Genomic DNA, 19,019 nt, shown 5'->3' on the forward strand with positions numbered 1-19,019 from the left:
CAGGGCCCCGGGGTGTTTCTGGCGCAGGTCTGGGCCTTGCACTGTAGTGTCAGGGTCGGGTGCAGCCTCACCACTGAGCCTGAGTCTCCGGGGGTGTGGGCAGGCTTGCAGTGTGATCCCTCACCTCTGTGCACCTAGTGGCCTGGGCTCCCCACTGCCACACTGGAGCCTCCACATTATTTGACCAATAAAATTTGAAGAATTTTCAAATATTATGCACAGAATTTTTTTTGGCACATAATTCCCCCAGGAGTAACAAGTGTTAGAGGGCATCATGTTGTTGAAGGTATTGTCTTTTGGAAGAGATGTAAGCCCCATGACTGGATCCATTCAAACAGTTGGTCAAGTTAAAAACCTGCAAGTTGATGGCATTGCTTATTACATGACTTGTTATACTTACATATTTTCAGTACTTACATGACTTCAATAGTTTATTCGAAACAGGAGTATAATCTTTTTGGCCAACAGACATGGGAGAAACCAATTCTCGGGAAAATTGCAAAGCATCAGTAGACATGGGACTTGAACTAGGTCCTTGCATTTTCCTGCCGATTGGAGTGTACTATCAAAATGATAGAAACTTTATTAAAAGTTTTAATAAATGGATTAAAGTTTGTACAGAACATCTGTAGCTGAAAATGTAGTCTTAAATTTACTCAAAGTTAAATTATAATTGGAACTCAGCTGAAATCACATCCCAAATCTGTCAATTCACTTATCTGGAGTAAGGTCAAAAGTAGCCTCTAGAACACTCAAGTCAAAGGCACAAACAGTCCAATCATAAAACATGCTACCGGCTGTGGTCAGTTGAGACACGGAAAAGCCTCATTACTCCAACTTAAGTTCTTCTCATTACCTTAAATGCAAGCAGTTTGAAGAAAACTAACAAATAACTAGATTACTTACAAAACCCAGAGAGCTGATGAGAGACAACACTTGTCCTGGAGTGCGCGAATAATCTTGCTTAGGCTTAGCCATTGATGGTGTAGTAAGGATATCCATCATATTTATCTCTAAAGTTTACAAGTTAATGCAGTGTCAGTTTTTTACTGGATTAATCAATAAATGAAAAATTTCAGTCATTAACAGTATTTAAATTCAGTGAAAAGAAAAGCTTAGCCATGTAAACCAAATTAGGGGACATCTCACTTAATTCTGAATTTTACACAAGCTATTTCTTTACCTATACCATTCATCACATTTATATTATTAAACCCAAAAGATTTTTCAAAGTCCAATTAGATTTCACTATGTTGTTTATTTTTTGCATTTCTCACCATAAAAACCACTGAAGTCAGTTTCATTTTCAGGTTTTCAATACCATACTGCAAAGGTTCAAAACGGAGGCAAATGTTTGTAAGAACTTTCCACTGATTTGTTTAAAATGATGAAATAATTTAGAGATCCCAGCAATTTTGAGGTAAGATGGTGCTGAGTGTACCTTCTGGGGCATAACTCTGAGGTTCTACTGTACTGGTTACTGATTAGAAATATCAGTTAGGTATATTTGTACAGTACCTGGCTCACGGGACCCTGATTCTGATTGGGCCCCCTACATGCCACTGGAATGTAAAATATCAAGAATATTAAAACATGATATTTAGAAACCACTGAGGAACCACAGACTCATTGATCCACATCTCACCTCTGTTCAGAGTAACTCTGGAGAGCCCGAAGTCTGTCAATTTAACATGGCCCTCATTAGAAATTAGCATGTTGTCTGGCTTCAGGTCCCTGCAGATATAAAGGTACTGAAATAAGATTGGAGTATAGACAATTGAGCATAAGAAAGAAGGGAGGAGAAAGCATTAAGTAGAAAGAAGAAAAGGAAATGGCCCACCTTGATTATCATACACATTGTAAGGAGAGGTTTCAGAGTAGCAGCCGTGTTAGTCTGTATTTGCAAAAAGAAAAGGAGGACTTGTGGCACCTTAGAGACTAACCAATTTATTAGAGCATAAGCTTTCGTGAGCTACAGCTCACTTCCTCAGATGCATATCGTGGAAACTGCAGTTTCCACGATATGCATCTGAGGAAGTGAGCTGTAGCTCACGAAAGCTTATGCTCTAATAAATTGGTTAGTCTCTAAGGTGCCACAAGTCCTCCTTTTCTTATTGTAAGGAGAGTGATCACTTTAGATAAGCTATTACCAGCAGGAGAGTGGGGTGGGGGGAGAGAAAACCTTTTGAAGTGATAAACACCCATTTTTTTCATGGTCTGTGTGTATAAAAATATCCTCACTGCATTTTCCACTTTTATGCATCCGATGAAGTGAGCTATAGCTCACGAAAGCTTATGCTCAAATAAATTGGTTAGTCTCTAAGGTGCCACAAGTACTCCTTTTCTTTTTGCGAATACAGACTAACATGGCTGCTACTCTGAAAGTAGAAAGAAGCTACTCAACCAACAATGGGGGCATTCATAGTTCTCCAGCATCAATATTAGAGCCCATTTCCCATTAGAAAACCAATTTTAAGTTCAGATTCTAGAGCTGTGTTAGAAAATGAAATGTTTCTTCGCATTAAACATGCAAAGAACATCATGTAGCCTGAAATATATGCCACAAGATTTGTGTGTCGCATAATTTTAATTTCTTGGGGAGCATGTCAAACTGTCTCACTGAGGACTACCAAATTATTAGTACATACTAGCATTTGACATTAAGCATTACTAGCAATTGGCTATAGATTTCAAAATATATTCCTTGAAGTGCTGTAGTAATATAAATTGAAGAGAATATTTCATCACTGGCGGAGAAGAGGAGTCCCTCCCTTCTTCTCCCCAATCTTCCCACAGACGTGGGAGCCTTCAGGGGGCACTGGGGACAAAGTAGGCAAGTTCCTCTTCTTATTCTCTTTGAGGGACGAATAAAAAAAAAAAAGACTAAAAGTTCCCTCTCCCTTCAAAAACTATGCTAGGGATGGATATTCACAAATTGACACTCAATAGTTAGAGGCTGATGACGTGAGAACTGGACTCCACAAGGATTACATGCTCATACCATAAAATGAGCTTTAACAACAAACAATTTATTGATTAGCAGTCATAAAACTGCATATTAGATTTTTACCTGTGGATTATCCCATGCCTGTGAAGATAATCAAGAGCCAATGCTGCTTCAGAAATATACTTCACTGCCATTTCTTCATCAAAATAGCCATATATGTGGAGAAGAGATTTGACATCTCCACCAATAAGATATTCCATCACCTGCCATTGAAAGATTTCATGTTTAAAATGAATCTTTATTTTTGGTTGAGATATTTAAGAATACACAATTATGAGCTACCTTTTTTCTTTTCAAGAAAGGAGCATTTCACATGGGGTAAAAGCAGATAAAAGAATTCTTGTGGTAGTTTAACTCATTTCCCAGGCAAGTCACGGAAGCAATGTTTAATTATATTGCTTTCTGTTTAGAAGACTTAATCCAGATGACCTGGCCAATAAAACATTGCTCTGATGGACATAGAAGCTTTTTATTGCTTCTTTTTGTAACCCTGGTCAGCTTTTCAATAGGTTAGACTGATTACAAATAACACTTCCCATGATAGGAAATATAATTTGATTAAGCAAAATTCAGTGTCAGTCAAGGATAATTGATCCCAAGTTTCACAAAATATCTGTCTTATCAAGTTTAAAGTATCTTAATGATTGTATTTTGAAAATGTAAGTACAGAATACAAAATCCAGGCCCAAATTTTCAGAGATGAGTAAATCCCAAGATTATGTATATGATTAGAGTAATTGTGCATTCAAGAAACTAGAGAGTCTGTAATTATGAGCATGCTTAAAGGCCCAAATGTAAAAAATTGAGCTGTTTTTCCTTGACATAATCGGGGCAATAACAAATGGTCTGAATATGATCCTGCATTAAATGTATTTTAAAAGGTTAACTTTTTAAATTGTAATTTATTTGGGCTGCCCAAACCAATATTAATGCTATTGCAGTGTCTAAAGACATTCGATACATCTTGCATTTAATTTTGCATTAAATTTAATCAATACTACAGACATTAAGAGAATAGCATGTTTCACAAAAGCAAGATTTCACAAATCCACTCACCAATAGTAAGAAGGAAGCTTTTTGTGTCAACAAAGTGTCTTCCTCATCACTTCTGGCAGAATCTAGGCTTTCATTTAAAAAAGTATGGGTCCAAAACCCTTCTGCATAGCTGGGGCACCTCTTGTATGGACCCCTGCTCAAATCCTACTCCAAGTTTTGGGGAGGGAGTGTTAAATTGCTGGTTCTACCACAGAGGAAGACTTGGCCTATATTTATCTCAACAGCCTGTCAGAAGCTTGTGATAGTCTTTATTTTATCCTTTAATCATCCTGTTCCCACCTACCCCAATTAACTCTGCTAAGTACTGGCAGCAAGAGCATACATTTTACTGTTAGTGATTTACTGGATATTTTTCAAGGCACACACACAGTCACTCTGAACCCAGAGTCTTCTTAAATATGTGGCTCATTTTTATTTTGGACCCAAAATTGTGCTAGGCATTCTTGACCAGGTTAGCTATATGGAAGGACTCTGTTAGAAAGAAAGAGGGGTTAAAAGGAGTCAGGGAGAAGGAAGATATTAATCCCACATAACTACTCTAGTTAAGACCTCATATTGGATGAGAAGTGAAATGAAATTACTCAAATACCCAATCCTCATTATTGCAAGATATTTTCAAACATTACAATTCTTCTAATAAACTTCATTCTCCACTATGTTTTCAAAGCTGTCTTAAAGCAAAGTAAACCATTTACTCACCAAGTAGACATTGTTAGCTGACTGAAGTGAGTAGTATAAGTGTACAATGAAAGGACTTTTGCTGAGAGCCAATGCATCTCTCTCTGCCTGGACCTGGTGAACCATGTTTTTATTTATCAGGTCTGCTTTTTTGACCACCTGTAAAACAATTCATGTAGAAATGAATTCACAGTAATAATTTGCCATACTCATTTATTTTCAAGAATACACATGCTGATAAGGATAAGCTACATCTACACTAGAGGACTCTGCCAGCATAGCTATATCTGCAAAGCATTTGTAATATAAATAAAGCTTTACTAAGGTTATTGAGGTTTTAGGTCTAGGGGTGGAGTAGAGGGGACTTTATAGAGCTCCTAAGCACTGCATTAGTCCCCCTATTTTTAGAAAAAGGAAATTATAATATACAAAATTTAACTAGTAACTGGAATTTAAAAGTAACAATAAGGTTTAATTATTTGTGAATGTGTACCAAGGACTATTACAGACAAAAATATGCACTTAAAATATGCAAATAATAGTTAAAGGAAGAAGAAACCTCAGACACACTCACAGTTCACACCACTTCAAATGAAAAAGTATAAAATATTACACTGCACATTCCAAAACAACCTTAAATCTGCCAGCCAAGACCCACCCACTATTCAACAGGAACATGCTTATCACAAATAATGGATGTTTTAAAATCATTGACCACAAATGAATTACAACATTTGCAGAAATGCTGACCCTGCTCCCACTTCCTGGTAAACAACACACCAGCCTGGTATGATGAACAGGATGTTCTTAAGCGTGTAGCCTAGATGTGATGTGTATCTGGCAGTTGTGCTTTTCTCATATTGGAAGGATGCATAGGGAAAGAGCAGTGACATTTTTGTACAAGAAAACTGGAGAAGGAATGAGCTTTCTGCTTCATTAACATACTAGTCAGGGAAGGACTGATTGCCTTTAAATGGAGGGCAAGGGGCAATATAAATATCCCTATCTCTTAAACATAAGCCAGTGAACTAGAAGACAGCAACTAAGCCAGTGATGGTTAGTGAGGACCTGTAGCCTAAAGTGTACAGTAGAACCTCAGTTACAAACACCTCAGGAATGGAGGTTATTTGTAATTGTTCTCTCAAAAGTTTACAACTGAATATTGACTTAATATAGCTTTGACATTTTACTATGCAGAAGAAAAATGCTTTTAACCATCTTAATTTAAATGAAACAAGCACAGAAACAGTTTACTTATCTTGTCAAATTTTTTTTTTTTAAATATCCCCCTTTTTAAAGTAATTTACATTTAGCACAGTACTATACTGTATTTGCTTTTTTTTGGGAGGTGTGGAGTGTGTCATCTCTGCTGCTGCCTGATTCCATACTTTCAGTTCCAAATGAGGTATGTGGTTGACTGGTCAGTTTGTAACTCTGGTGTTTGTAACTCTGAGTGTATCATTTACATTGGGGGGTTTAACACGGTTTCTAATCAATATGTTGAAGTTGGACAAGGATACAAGGATGGCTAAGGTTGATTTTAAAATGTGATATTTAATGCGTATGTTACTTAAGGGATTATATGAACTGTAAGGATTTGAATATTTATCTTCCTTCTATATTTCCCAATGTTTAAATGCTTAGGCCATTGGTTCTTAACCTGAGACTCATGATCATCCTGACATATTTATAATGGGAGAAGGTTCCAAGTAATGAAAGGGAGATCCCAATGGGAAAACTGTTGAGAACCACTAAATTAGTGTATTTCTTTCTTTTAATTTTAACATTCTTTGGTATACACACATTTCAACTTTAATGTTAACTCAAAATCTTGGATTGCTAATTTAGTTAGCTGAAGCTTCTTGCTGTATGTCATAGATTCTAGAGACGTATTCAACTCACATGGGGCACTTAGAGGGCTAAAAAGTGCAGACAGATACTAAACTTAAAGTTAATTTTTCATTATGTAAAGTCTCCTCTAAAAGCATTGTAAGTTGGAAAATTTCTCTGATGACAGCAAGCATTAAATTTACTTTCTAACCAGTCATCCAGTTTAGAAGGTTTAAATTCTTGCAGGATACATCCTTCATTTACGTGGACACTGCTTTCCTTCCCTAGTTGCCAGTAATAAGCTAACTTATTTTAAGTTTTATGTGAAATCAATGCTCAGTTTCAAACTAGTGTGTGCAGCCATTGGTAAAATATATAACGTATAATTAGAGATTCAATGTAGAATACTTATTGATAAAGCCCTACTTAAATTGTGGGATGATTGTTAAAAACGGGGGGGTTGGGAGGGGCCTGAACTGCAGACAAGCCATGGAAAATTGTGGAAAAGCAATAACAGACCTTATTATTTGCAGTAATAAAGTCCATTATTACTTTTCCGTGATTTTCTGCTGTCAGCCACCTGTAGAATCCACAATATCGCAGTTAAGTAGGGCCTTACTTATTGAACATTAAACCGCATTAAGTCTAAGACTGAATCATGGGAGGGAAGGATTTTTAAACCTCCAAGAAGCTAAAACACAGAAATACTCAAATACTCACTGTAATGTCTTAAATGGTTTGCTAACTTAATTTTATATTAAAATATTAAAGATATTTGTGTGGACAACTTTTTTCAAAGGAGGTAATATCAGTAGTGAAACTACCCATTTCTTAGTACGTATGGCAAAATTTAGTTAGAATTATGACTGGGTCTTCTAAAGAAAAATATTTTAAGTGTACAAATCTTGCCTCTGCAATTAAGCAATACTGCTATCCTCTATGGAAAGAAGTTACATGCAGTGAAAAGAGTACATTTGTGATAAGTAAAATGTATGTCAGTAAAATATCCCAACCTTAACTGGCTAATTTTGCAGTGGAAAAAAATCTAAATTTCTGCATAAGTAAGAAAAATGAAATGTCAATTTCATAATCAAAAGTAATCTAACAAATGTTGGTCTTCTCAGGAGAAAGCCTCAGCAAACACAAGCAATTCATGGTGACAAATAGCTGTCTTTGTTAACTGTGAGACAAGGTGGGTTGAGGTACCTTAAGAAGAGCCCTCTGTGGCTCAGAAGCTTGTCTCTCTCACACAAACAGATGTTGGTCCAATAAAAGATACTATCCCACCTATCTTGCCTAATATTCTGGGACCAAAATGGCTATAACTACACTGCATACAACATTTGTTAACTTTGACCTTCAGCAACAATATCATATTGCATCAAACATATCCTCTGCCTGTGCCATTACGGTTTACTCTGGGGGAATTGTGTGCCACTGCGCACGCGCACAATTCAAATCCAATGCAGATTCCTCCGCCCCGCCGAAAATACATTCTACCTGAGAAATGCTGCAGTTCCACATTTCACCCACCAGAGGCCACTGTGGTGCTAGAATAGCTAGAAGCCAACTGCATTCATCACAGCACCCTACCCGCGGACCCAAGTTAGGCCAGACAGAGTGAGGGCATACGGGACTGCTGGGAGGGTGGGTGTCATAGATTGACATCCCGGGATGGGGGTAGATGTGCTTGACTGAACAGAAGAGGCTTGTGGTCAGCCAGGGTCTGAATGGGGGAGGCTCCCCAATGATTCTTCACCTCCCCGCTAAAAAACCTGTTCCATACTTCTCCCACCCACACCCAACAACTTTCCAGGTTCACTCCCAGGCTCCTTCCCTCTCCCTCAGCCCCTCCATTACTCCTGACTCCCCCAAGCCTTTGCACTGCTTCTGAAGGGTGAGGGTAATACATTTCTGTATTTCAGTTTAAATGAATTCCCCAAAGTTGTTTATTAATATGCCTAGTAAGGAATCTGTCAAAAAAAAACAAAACAAAAAAACAACAACACTACCTGAATATATTTTTTTGGGTCTATATTGTTAGAGATATACTGGCTGACAGGTATATTTCAAAATTTGAAATAAATTACCAAAATAATTGAAACTGGCATGATTATATTGTGTTATTTTGACAACTAAAATATGCAGAATTTTGTAGAGTTTTAAAATATGAGCAGAATTTTTCATTTTTTGGCGGAGAATTCCCCCAGGAGTAACTTATCTAAAGAACAAATTCAAACTGGTATAAAACATACACTGGAGATTACCATCCATCAGTAGATTAATTCCCTGTTCATTCCCCTTGAAGCATCTGGCATTGGCCACTGTTGGAAGACAGGAGACTGGGCTAAATGGACTATTGGTATGCCCAATACAGCCATTCTTGTTTTACGAGAAGCCAACCATTAAGGCATTAAATGCTCTCAAAATATATTACAACAGTTTAGCATCAATTCTGCAAACACTTAATCATGCGCTCAACTTTACTACTGTGAGTAGCCCCATTGATTTTAATGCAAGTAAAGTTAAGTATGTACATAAACATTTTCAGGATCAGAGCTTTTATAAAGAAATGTCTCGTAAACACACAGGTATACTACATTCAAGGTTGATACATTGATTCATCCAACTTAATAAGAACCTTTTCCTTTGTGTGCTAATTTCTTTCATGTTTGGGGTTTTTTGGTTTTTGTTTGATTTTTAAATCAAAAGCTTAACACAGTTACCCCCATGAGCAACCCAAACAAAATGATCATAATGAAAGTTTGTGTGAGCATTCCATCTGTGCAATATATCAGTTAAGGGTATGTCATCCCCAAAACCATAATTCCAAAAGACCCAGTCTCAGACACTAATTTCCCAACACTGAAAATAATCAGCCCCCTAGATCCTGTTAGCTAATGAAAGGAATTATGTCAATTTGAGATTACTCAATATGAAAAAGGGAATTTAGAAGTTTATGGGAGTATACTTGCTCTGGGCTGTCAGTCCTGGCAGTAGGGCTCCAGGCTGTGCGGACAGCTAACAGGCGAAGTAAGTAATACAATGTCTAGGTAGGCACTGCATTGCCCTAACTTCATCAACCTAAGCGCTATGCCTCTCTCAGAGATGGAGTTTTAGAGTATGTCTATACATACAGCGCTTCAGCAATGCAGCTGTACAGATACAGCTGTGCCGCTGCAGCGCGTCTGGTTTATTTTATTTAGTGTCTGCATAGTCGTCTAGCTAAGCGATGGCATCTTCAGTGGCACGATACAGTTCTCTAGGCCAGGGGTGGCCAAACTGTGGCTCCGGAGCCCCATGCGGCTCTTCAGAAGTTCATATGCGGCTCCTTGTATAGGTACCAACTCCGGGGCTGGAGCTACAGGTGCCAACTTTCCAATGTGCCAGGGGGTGCTCACTGCTCAATCCCTGGCTCTGCCACAGGCCCTGCCCCCACTCCACCCCTTCCATGCCCTCACTCCTCCCAAGCCTCCTGCCCGCCAGGAAACAGCTGATCGGGAGGTGTGGGGGGTGGTGGTGGTACTGGTGGGTGGGACACGCTGGGAGCAGGTGGGGGGGAGCTGCTGACAATTCTGGCTCCTTCTCAAGCTCAGGATGGCCACCCCTGTTCTAGGCCACCACTGAACCTAGTCAGCAGGCATTCAATAACGTGAGTCATCATCTGCGTTGTGCCACAGCTGCACAAAGGGCTGTCATGAAGGCCCCAGCAATACTAGTTGGCTGCACAGAGACCTTGCCCAGTCTGGAACCTGTTCAACAGGGACCATTGGCGACGAGGCAGGTCAAAACCAGGCAGGCAAATTGTGGGATCGGTGAGGAGGGACTGGTTGGGGATTATAATAGCTATCCATTCCTCTTGCCAGAGTGTTTCTGCCCTAACATCCTGGCGTGGCGGATGAGACCATAATGGGAGACGTGACGGCATAGTGTGTCTGGTGAAGACGCTCTATGCTAACAGGAGAGAATTCTCCTGTCAAGGTTCCTCCCCCACTCTGAACTCTAGGGTACAGATGTGGGGACCTGCATGAAAACCTCCTAAGCTTACTTTTACCAGCTTAGGTTAAAACTTCGCCAAGGTACAAATTAATTTTATCCTTTGTCCTTGGAATATCCACTGCCACCACCAAACTCTAACTGGGTTTACTAGGAAACGTAGTTTGGACACGTCTTTCCCACCAAAATCCTCCCAACCCTTGCACCCCACTTCCTGGGAAAGGTTTGGTAAAAATCCTCACCAATTTGCATAGGTGACCACAAACCCAAACCCTTGGATCTGAGAACAATGAAAAAGCATTCACTTTTCTTACAAGAAGACTTTTAATAGAAATAGGAGTAAATAGAAGTAAAGGAATCACCCCTGTAAACTCAGGATGGTAGATACCTTACAGGGTAATTAGATTCAAAACATAGAGAATCCCTCTAGGCAAAACCTTAAGTTACAAAAAAGACACACAGACAGAAATAGTTATTCTATTCAGCACAATTCTTTTCTCAGCCATTTAAAGAAATCATAATCTAACACATACCTAGCTAGATTACTTACTAAAAGTTCTAAGACTCCATTCCTGGTCTATCCCCAGCAAAAGCAGCATACCACAGACACAGACCCTTTGTTTCTCTTCCTCCTCCCAGCTTTTGAAAGTATCTTGTCTCCTCATTGGTCATTTTGGTCAGTTGCCAGCGAGGTTACCTTCTTCTTCTTAACCCTTTACAGGTGAGAGGATTTTTCCTCTGGCCAGGAGGGATTTTAAAGGGGTTTACCTTTCCCTTTATATTTATGACATCTCCCGTTGGCATAAAAAATAATATCACCTCAGTGAGCAGCAGAAGCTATGTCGGCAGGAGAAGCTCTCCAGCTGACAGCCCTGTCCACACAAGCACTTATGTTGCTCAGTGAGGTGGAACATTCACACCTCTGAGCGATGTAAGTTTTGCCACCATATGCTGTAGTGTAGGCATAGCCTTAAGTCAAAGTAGTGGGCAACTTAGATTAAGGGGAGCGCACACTGCCGTGTAGACCAGGCCTGAGCCACTCAGCTGCGGGGACGGCAGACAGAGACAACACAAAGTTCCAGGCACAAGTCTGCCTTGAGACCACCGCAGGGCACAACAAACAAGGGGTAGTGGGGTCAGCCAGGGCACCACTGGAACAGGAGCCACCTGCACACGCCCAGCTGCTGCTCACGGACCCCTGACTGGGCCCAGCAGCGAGAGTTCATTTTTCCTCTCGGGTCTGAGCTCCGGTTTGCTGAGCGCAGCCCGGCCCAGCTCTTCCAGCCCAGCAACCTGTTCCTGGAACCCAGCCCGACTCACGGCTCCTGCGCCCGCCCAGCGCGCCACAGGCCGCGACCCCCCTGCAGCCGCCCCCTCAGGCCGGGGCCTGGCCGCCAGCAACACGCACTCGCCGCGCAACAGAGCGCGCAGGAGCCGGGCCCAGCTGAGGTCTGGGGCCCACGGCTCAGCTTCAGACCTCCCAGACTGGCACATCGCCGGCCTGACTCTCCCCCGGCGGCTCCACGCCCCACCCCTCCCGGCTCTTCCCAGCGGGAGGGGGACGAGCTGGTGAAGCTACTGCGAGCCCGCGGCTCCCCTGCCCAGGGCTAACGTGGGCCCAGACGGGCGGGCGATCACTGGGGACTGCGAGCTGGCTGCCGGGCTATCGGGGTCCCGGCTGCAGCGGGCAGCGCTGGGCCCTGCTGAGCCCGTTGCGCTCCGGGTGTGACTGCGGGAACCGGAGCAGCGATGAACTGCTCCCCCGCAGCGGATCGGGCCCTAGCCCCGCCGCTCTCACCTTGACAGCGTAGAGCTTCCCCCCCTTGCGGCCCAGGTAGACCTTCCCGAAGGCGCCCCGGCTGATGGGCTTCACGATGGTGAAGTCCTCGATGGAGGGCGGCCGGGGCACCGCGATGCGCCTCACCCGCGCGGCGCCCCTCTCCTCAGCCGCGGGTTCCACCGTCCCCATCACGCGACTCCGCGCTCTCCGACTGTCCCCTTCACCGCTGCGTGCCCCGCGCCAATTCAAAGCTAAGCCCCGCCCCACCTGCGGGTAACGTCATTGGCCAACTGACAGCAGCAGGCACGGGAGGTGGGCAGGACTTCCCGAGAGTCTGCGTGAGAGCGATAAGGGGAAGGGTGAAATACGAGCGCATGCGCAGTGACCAGTCTAGCGGGAGCATTGGGGAACGTGTAAGATCTGGGGAATCAAGCGAAGCTGGTTCTGACCAGTTGGACTGGTCTGTCTCAGTACAGCTGAACGCACTGCGACTCTGCCTCTAAATGTAAGTGACCCCAATGCAACTCTGCCTCTAATGCCTCGGTGCAACTGACCCCAATGCAACCAATCCCAATAACTATGTTAGTGCAGCTGCCTGTAATGTAAACAACACCTAACATCCTGTTGCAACTGCCCCTACGTGTCGTGTAATTAAGGTCCTTCATTTTCAGTTTTTGCTGAAAAATTGCCAAGTTTTACAAAAGCTCTTATGCAGTTTTTACTGATTTTTTCATCTGAATTTTGGACCACTGAAGTACATGAAAATACTGATTATGGTCGGAAAAATCCAATACCTTACACCTTAGGAAGATGTGTTTATGCTAATAAAAAATTAGTCTAAGCATAAATGTGAGGCAGTTTGTTAAAGTAAGGCAAGGTAGGGGAAGATATGTGTGTGTATATGTGTACATACTGTTAGTAAGACAGGGTAGGCGTGGTAATATCTTTTACTGGACCAACTTCTGTTGGTAAAGCAGACAAACTTTAGAGCTCACTGTTAATGTAGAGGTTTCAGAGAAGCAGCCCTGTTAGTCTGTATTGGCAAAAAGAAAAGGAGTACTTGTGGCACCTTAGCGACTAACAAATTTATTTGAGCATAAGCTTTTGTGAGCTACAGCTCACTTCATTGGATACATTCAGTGGAAAATACAGCGGGGAGATTTATATACATAGAGAACATGAAACAATGGGTGTTACCATACACGCTGTAAGGAGAGTGATCACTTAAGGTGAACTATTACCAGCAGGAGGGGGGCGGAACCTTTTGTAGTGATAATTAAGGTGGGCCATTTCCAGCAGTTGACAAGAACGTCTGAGGAACAGTGGGGCGGAAGGGGCAATAAACGTGGGGAAATAGTTTTACTTTGTGTAATGACCCATCCACTCCCAGTCTTTATTCAAGCCTAAGTTAATTGTATCCAGTTTGCAAATTAATTCCAATTCAGCAGTCTCTCATTGGAGTCTGTTTTTGGAGTTTTTTTGTTGAAGAATTGCCACTTTTAGGTCTGTAATCAAGTGACCAAAGAGATTGAAGTGTTCTCAGACTGGTTTTTGAATGTTATAATTCTTGATGTCTGATTTGTGTCCATTTATTCTTTTACGTAGAGACTGTCCAGTTTGACCAATGTACATGGCAGAGGGGCATTGCTGGCACATGATGGCATATATCACATGGTAGATGTGTAGGTGAACGAGCCTCTGATAGTGTGGCTGATATGATTAGGCCCTATGATGGTGTCCCCTGAATAGATATGTGGACACAGTTGGCAACGGGCTTTATTGCAAGGATAGGTTCCTGGGTTAGTGGTTCTGTTGTGTGGTGTGTGGTTGCTGGTGAGTATTTGCTTCAGGTTGGGGGGCTGTCTGTACGCAAGGATTGGCCTGTCTCCCAAGATCTGTGAGAGTGATGGGTCGTCCTTCAGGATAGGTTGTAGATCCTTGATGATGCATTGGAGAGATTTTAGTTGGGGAGCAATTATCCGTGGATGTAATCACTCCCTACTGCATGGCTTTCATGATTGTCCCCAGTTAGACCATGTTGCAATCCTCTTTTCCTCAGATGCCTCTCAATATAACTAAAAAGAAAAAGAGAACTTGTGGCACCTTAGAGACTAACAAATTTATTTGAGCATAAGCTTTCGTGAGCTACAAATTAACTGGTTAGTCTCTAAGGTGCCACAAGTACTCCTTTTTGCGAATACAGACTAACACGGCTGCTATTCTGAAACCTCTCAATATAACTGTTACTAACTAGCTCATAAATGCCCTTCAGTAAATATCTCCAAAATCAACTGTCCTTTATAACTATCCAAATGAACCACCTCTCCTTCTGAATGTCCATTAAACTACCTCATATAATAACTGTCTATGCCAACTGTGGTAGTTGACAGAGATTGTATTTGTTTTATTGTCTACAGAATGTATATTCCATTTGTCATTCATGTTCTTAACTTGGAAGTCTTGTGCATTCCTCACTTACTGTTAGATGATCAAGTAGTATTAGCAAACAGAAAAGGAGGACTTCTGGCACCTTAGAGACTAACATTTATTTGAGCATAAGCTTTTGTGAGCTACAGCTCACTTCATCACAGCAGCTATTTTCCACCTGCCACTACAGCAACATTGACTGGGATCAGGAATGTGGCTATCACTGCAAAATCAGGACCTATGTGTCAGTATAGTTTACTTATTTAGACTCTTTTTGTACTTCTTAAAGCTCTGAATGGATGCTCTGCAACAATGAAAATACTCAGCATTTCATACAAATGTTAGAAGTTGTTTGCAGTGTGGTTGAAGCCGTGTTGGTCCTACAATATGAGGGAGACACGGTAATTTCTTTTATTGGACCTACTCTTACATACTTAATAGACCAGTGGTTTTCAAACTTTTGTACTTTTGTGACCCCTTTCACATAGCAAGCCTCTGAGTGTGAACCCCCTTATAAATTAAAAAAACTTTTTTATATATTTAACACCATTATAAATGCTGGAGGCGAAGTGGGATTTGGGGTGGAGGCTGGCAGCTCGGGATCCCCTGAGGGGTCCCAACCCCTAGTTTGAGAACCCCTGTAATAGACTAATAATAGCAAAAGTATAAAACCAACTCCTTTCAGAATAACCCATCTAAAATCCACCATAATTTCCTCTTTGAATGCCGAAAAGAAGCTAGTTGGAACATGAACTTTCATCTTCAAATTCTAGGTACTTTGAGAATAGGAAACAGTCTTTAGGATTTACAAAAAGCCTATTTAGATGCTTCTCAGTGACAACATGGCCTATCTGATATCCTCTTGGTACTTACTACTCATCTGAGCCACATCTTATGAAAGGGAGCATACATGAGGATTTCAAGCAAGCCACTCCAGACAAGTGCTGATGATTGAAAAGACATAAGGAAAAAGTAAGGTTTCTTTTGTTAAATTAACAGATTTAAGGATTTCTGAACAACTGAAAAAATTAATTTTACATTAAACAAAATTCACAAATGTGTGTGTGACACTCTGTACCTCAAAATAGCACCCTGGAACCCACATATACACCACTGTGGTATGATTATGATATGTTTTGTACAAAGTATGCCTTGTGAGTGAGGTATCATTTAAAAGGTCTTGATCTGTTGAACATTATTATCTTGTTGAATTGCATGTACTATCATTGTATGTGAAGTTATGAAGTGTTGTTAAAATATGTTGTGAGGTTGGGAGATACCTACAGCCAGTCTTTCAGTGACAACAAAGGAGCAATTGACAAGACAGAATTACATCAGGACCAGCCAGACATGTGTTGATGACCCACCAAGAAAAATCTACTCTCCCAGAGACACCTCAGAGAGGGCACATATGCAATGAGGGGTACCTAAACCCCATGTCACAGCAAGGATTTTTCTAGCAGCTGGAAGAAAGTATAAAAGAGAGACAGTGACATCATCACTTGGCCTCTCTCCTCCCACACCTCAACAGCTGTAAGATCATCTAAAAGACAAAGACTTTGAACTGAGGGGATTTGTCCCAGGGTGAGAGGGAATGCAGCCTATGTATTAGGAACTGTAAGCTGCCTGTAACCTCTATTAGAGTGAGAGAAGCTGTTTGATTCAAACCTAACTTAGTCTGTAGAATTTAGACTGCAAGTTTATTTCTTTTTCCTATGTAAGCAACTTTGATCTCTATGTCTGCTACTTATAATCACTTAAAATCTCTCTTTCTGTAGTTAATAAATATGTTTTATATTTTATCTAAAACAGTGTTTTTGTTGTTGAGGTCACCGAGATTACGTAAGTTGATGGAGGGTGGGACAGAGTCCTCCTAAGTAAAGTGTTTTCCAGGATTGGGAACTTTGTTTATTTTGTGCATTTGACTGTACTTTGTATAAGTCAAGTTTCATTGTTTCCCTGTATAGTCCATTATTTAGAGAGTTTCTTCAGTTTGTTGTGTGAGTCTAGAGACATTTAAAATAGAGAAAAATGTGATTCTAAACCACAAAATTTGGCATGTGATTACAGGGACAGGTGTACTATCTGAACATTTGATTAGCTCTTTTTTAAAATAAAATGCTGATTAGATTTCAAGTTGGCAATGTCCCTTTAAAGTATGTGTTTAATTATTCTCAAAATTTCCATTATAAAACTACTTTACCTTTTCCCTTACAGCAAGAAATTTGATGCCCATATCTCTGTTTGTTAGTTTAGCCAATGTAACTTACTTTCTTTTTTAACACTAAAAAAATTGCTGGCATGTGCCAGCATGATTTTGCCATTGAAAATTTGACTAGTCTGACACAAGTTTTATTTTGTGCATAAAGATGTAATACACTAAGATTCTGATCCTGCAATGAGCTCTAAAAGGGCTACCCAAGCAGAGTAGATTGCAGGATTAGGTCCTCCCTTGAAAAATCCTTAGATGCAATACCATGTACACAATAGAGCCTTGCCTATTCTAGAAAAAGAAAAATTGCCTATTGCTGATAATAGGTTTCGGCAATGGGCACGTATTGTCAGCAACAGATAATTTTTCTAGTATGGACAATGCATGGATCACCAGAGTGTCTTTTCTTGGCCTTGGAATTTTCAGAAAACACATCAGGGAGAAAGGAGAAGACAGGGTGGAAGAAATCAAAGACGACGACAACAACAACAAAAAAACAGACAGGAGATACCTTATTTGTCTGTCAGAGGAGAAATTATATTAATTGTTCAATGAGAGAAAGAGACACAAGAAGAGAGATCAAAGAAAAGAGAGAAAGGAAACAGAATAGCCAAAAAGGACAGAACAGATGGAGAGAGACATGGAAAGAATGACAAAAGGCGGAGAAAGAGATAAATATTATGGCATGATCCACACAAGACCAAATTCTGCCATGGTTTACAGCCATGCAACTCCAATGACCTAACTGAAATTGTACAGGCTAGGCTGTAAACCAGGAGAGAATTGGATTCAGAGTGTTTAAGCTATTGAGGTGTAATTTATTTTCTGTAAGTTTCTTCCGACTTTTTATTACACTATAGTTCCCTAAACATACCACAGCTCAGTTTAATTTCAGGGAAGAGTAGTAGAATTTTGTTTCTGTTGAAACATGAGTAAAATTGATGCAAATAACTAAGGTCCCAATCCTGCAAGATTATCAATGTAGGCAGATCTCTCCCAGTGTCCATGCAAAGCCCTATTGACTTTGTGGGCCCATGTGTCTGGTTCGTGAAGTTTAGATAGCTTTAAGACAAACATTAGTTTAAAAAATATGACAGCCAATTTTTTTCTTCTCCTGATCTCAATTCCTGCAGAATTATCTTTGAGTAACAGTATTAGAGTACCAGCAATCCTATTTTTGACTATTAAAAAAAACAGGTGCACTCTAGAAGTATTGCAGTACTCCCAAAATTAGAGAGAACATGAACTGCAACCTGGAATCAAGACATTCCTAAATTTTGGGAAGGTTTGGATTAAAGTGTAGCAACTCAGGCTATTTCCACAATGGATCTGAACAAAACCCTAGGAACTCTGGAACAGCTGAGAGTTGGATCTTGGATTTTATATTTGACAGCTCCAGTCTCTTTGTAATATAAACCTGATAGCCTTCCCATTTCCCACCAGTTGGGCTCCTTCACATCTTACTTCCATGAAGATCTGTTCATTTGTATCCTCAGATGATTGAATGTGGAGTACTGATTGGAGATACAGAGGGCCAGATTTCAATACCCATATTCACACCAAAAGGTACCTTGCTCTGTGACTGAGTAATGCTTCCATGCCTTGTTGTCATGGAGTCACCTGGACAATGCTCTGGAACTACGAAGCCAGTCAGGACTCTGGGGGGAGCATGCCTCCTCTCTCTGAGTATATTGGCTCCAGGGCAAGAAGCTTACACAGTTTCGACCTTCCTGCATTTGACCTCGGCATACTCAGCATTCCCTTCCACACTGTGCGCCTCCTACAGTGAGTCTGCCCCGGTGGGGCTTCTGGGGAAGCCAGAGGGCCCTGCACCCCAACTCCACAGGCAGATGTGACTCTCAGCCAGCTAGTAAAACAGAAGGTTTATTAGTGAACAGGAACATAGCTAGAACAGAACTTGTTAGCACAGAAATCAGTGACTTTCAGCCATGTCCATCTTGGGGGGAGGTGAGCCCAGAGCCAGAGCTCTGGCCCTCCCTCTGTGCCCCAAGCCACCCGAGAATGACTCACCT

The 19,019-nt window shown here is 41.2% G+C and overlaps 2 protein-coding genes across 5 annotated transcripts in view; one reads left to right on the forward strand and one right to left on the reverse strand.

The window, feature by feature from the left end:
- The window catches only part of MASTL (microtubule associated serine/threonine kinase like), a 47,588-nt gene extending 30,816 nt beyond the window's left edge, over positions 1–16,772 (reverse strand). For 2 of the 4 annotated variants that reach the window (XM_084618381.1, XM_084618384.1), the window contains exons 1-6: positions 12,366–12,713; positions 4,763–4,900; positions 3,071–3,210; positions 1,646–1,734; positions 907–1,013; positions 418–562 (exon numbers count right to left, since the gene is read on the reverse strand). In XM_084618381.1, the coding sequence (XP_084474507.1) occupies positions 418–562; positions 907–1,013; positions 1,646–1,734; positions 3,071–3,210; positions 4,763–4,900; positions 12,366–12,536 (790 nt within the window). In that variant the 5' untranslated portion in view covers positions 12,537–12,713. Of the gene's footprint in view, positions 1–417; positions 563–906; positions 1,014–1,645; positions 1,735–3,070; positions 3,211–4,762; positions 4,901–8,838; positions 8,869–12,365; positions 12,714–15,647 lie in introns of those variants that run through there. The other 2 variants (XM_084618383.1, XM_084618382.1) reach the window with 2 other exon arrangements.
- Positions 12,736–19,019, forward strand: part of YME1L1 (YME1 like 1 ATPase) — a 39,078-nt gene continuing 32,794 nt past the window's right edge. Inside the window, exon 1 of the mRNA XM_084618388.1 lies at positions 12,736–12,852. The gene's annotated coding sequence lies outside the window, so the exon portion shown is untranslated. The remainder of the gene's footprint in view (positions 12,853–19,019) is intronic.

This window comes from Lepidochelys olivacea, assembly GCF_965140295.1.
Source record: "Lepidochelys olivacea isolate rLepOli2 genome assembly, chromosome: 2".
NCBI classification, from domain to species: Eukaryota; Metazoa; Chordata; order Testudines; family Cheloniidae; genus Lepidochelys; species Lepidochelys olivacea.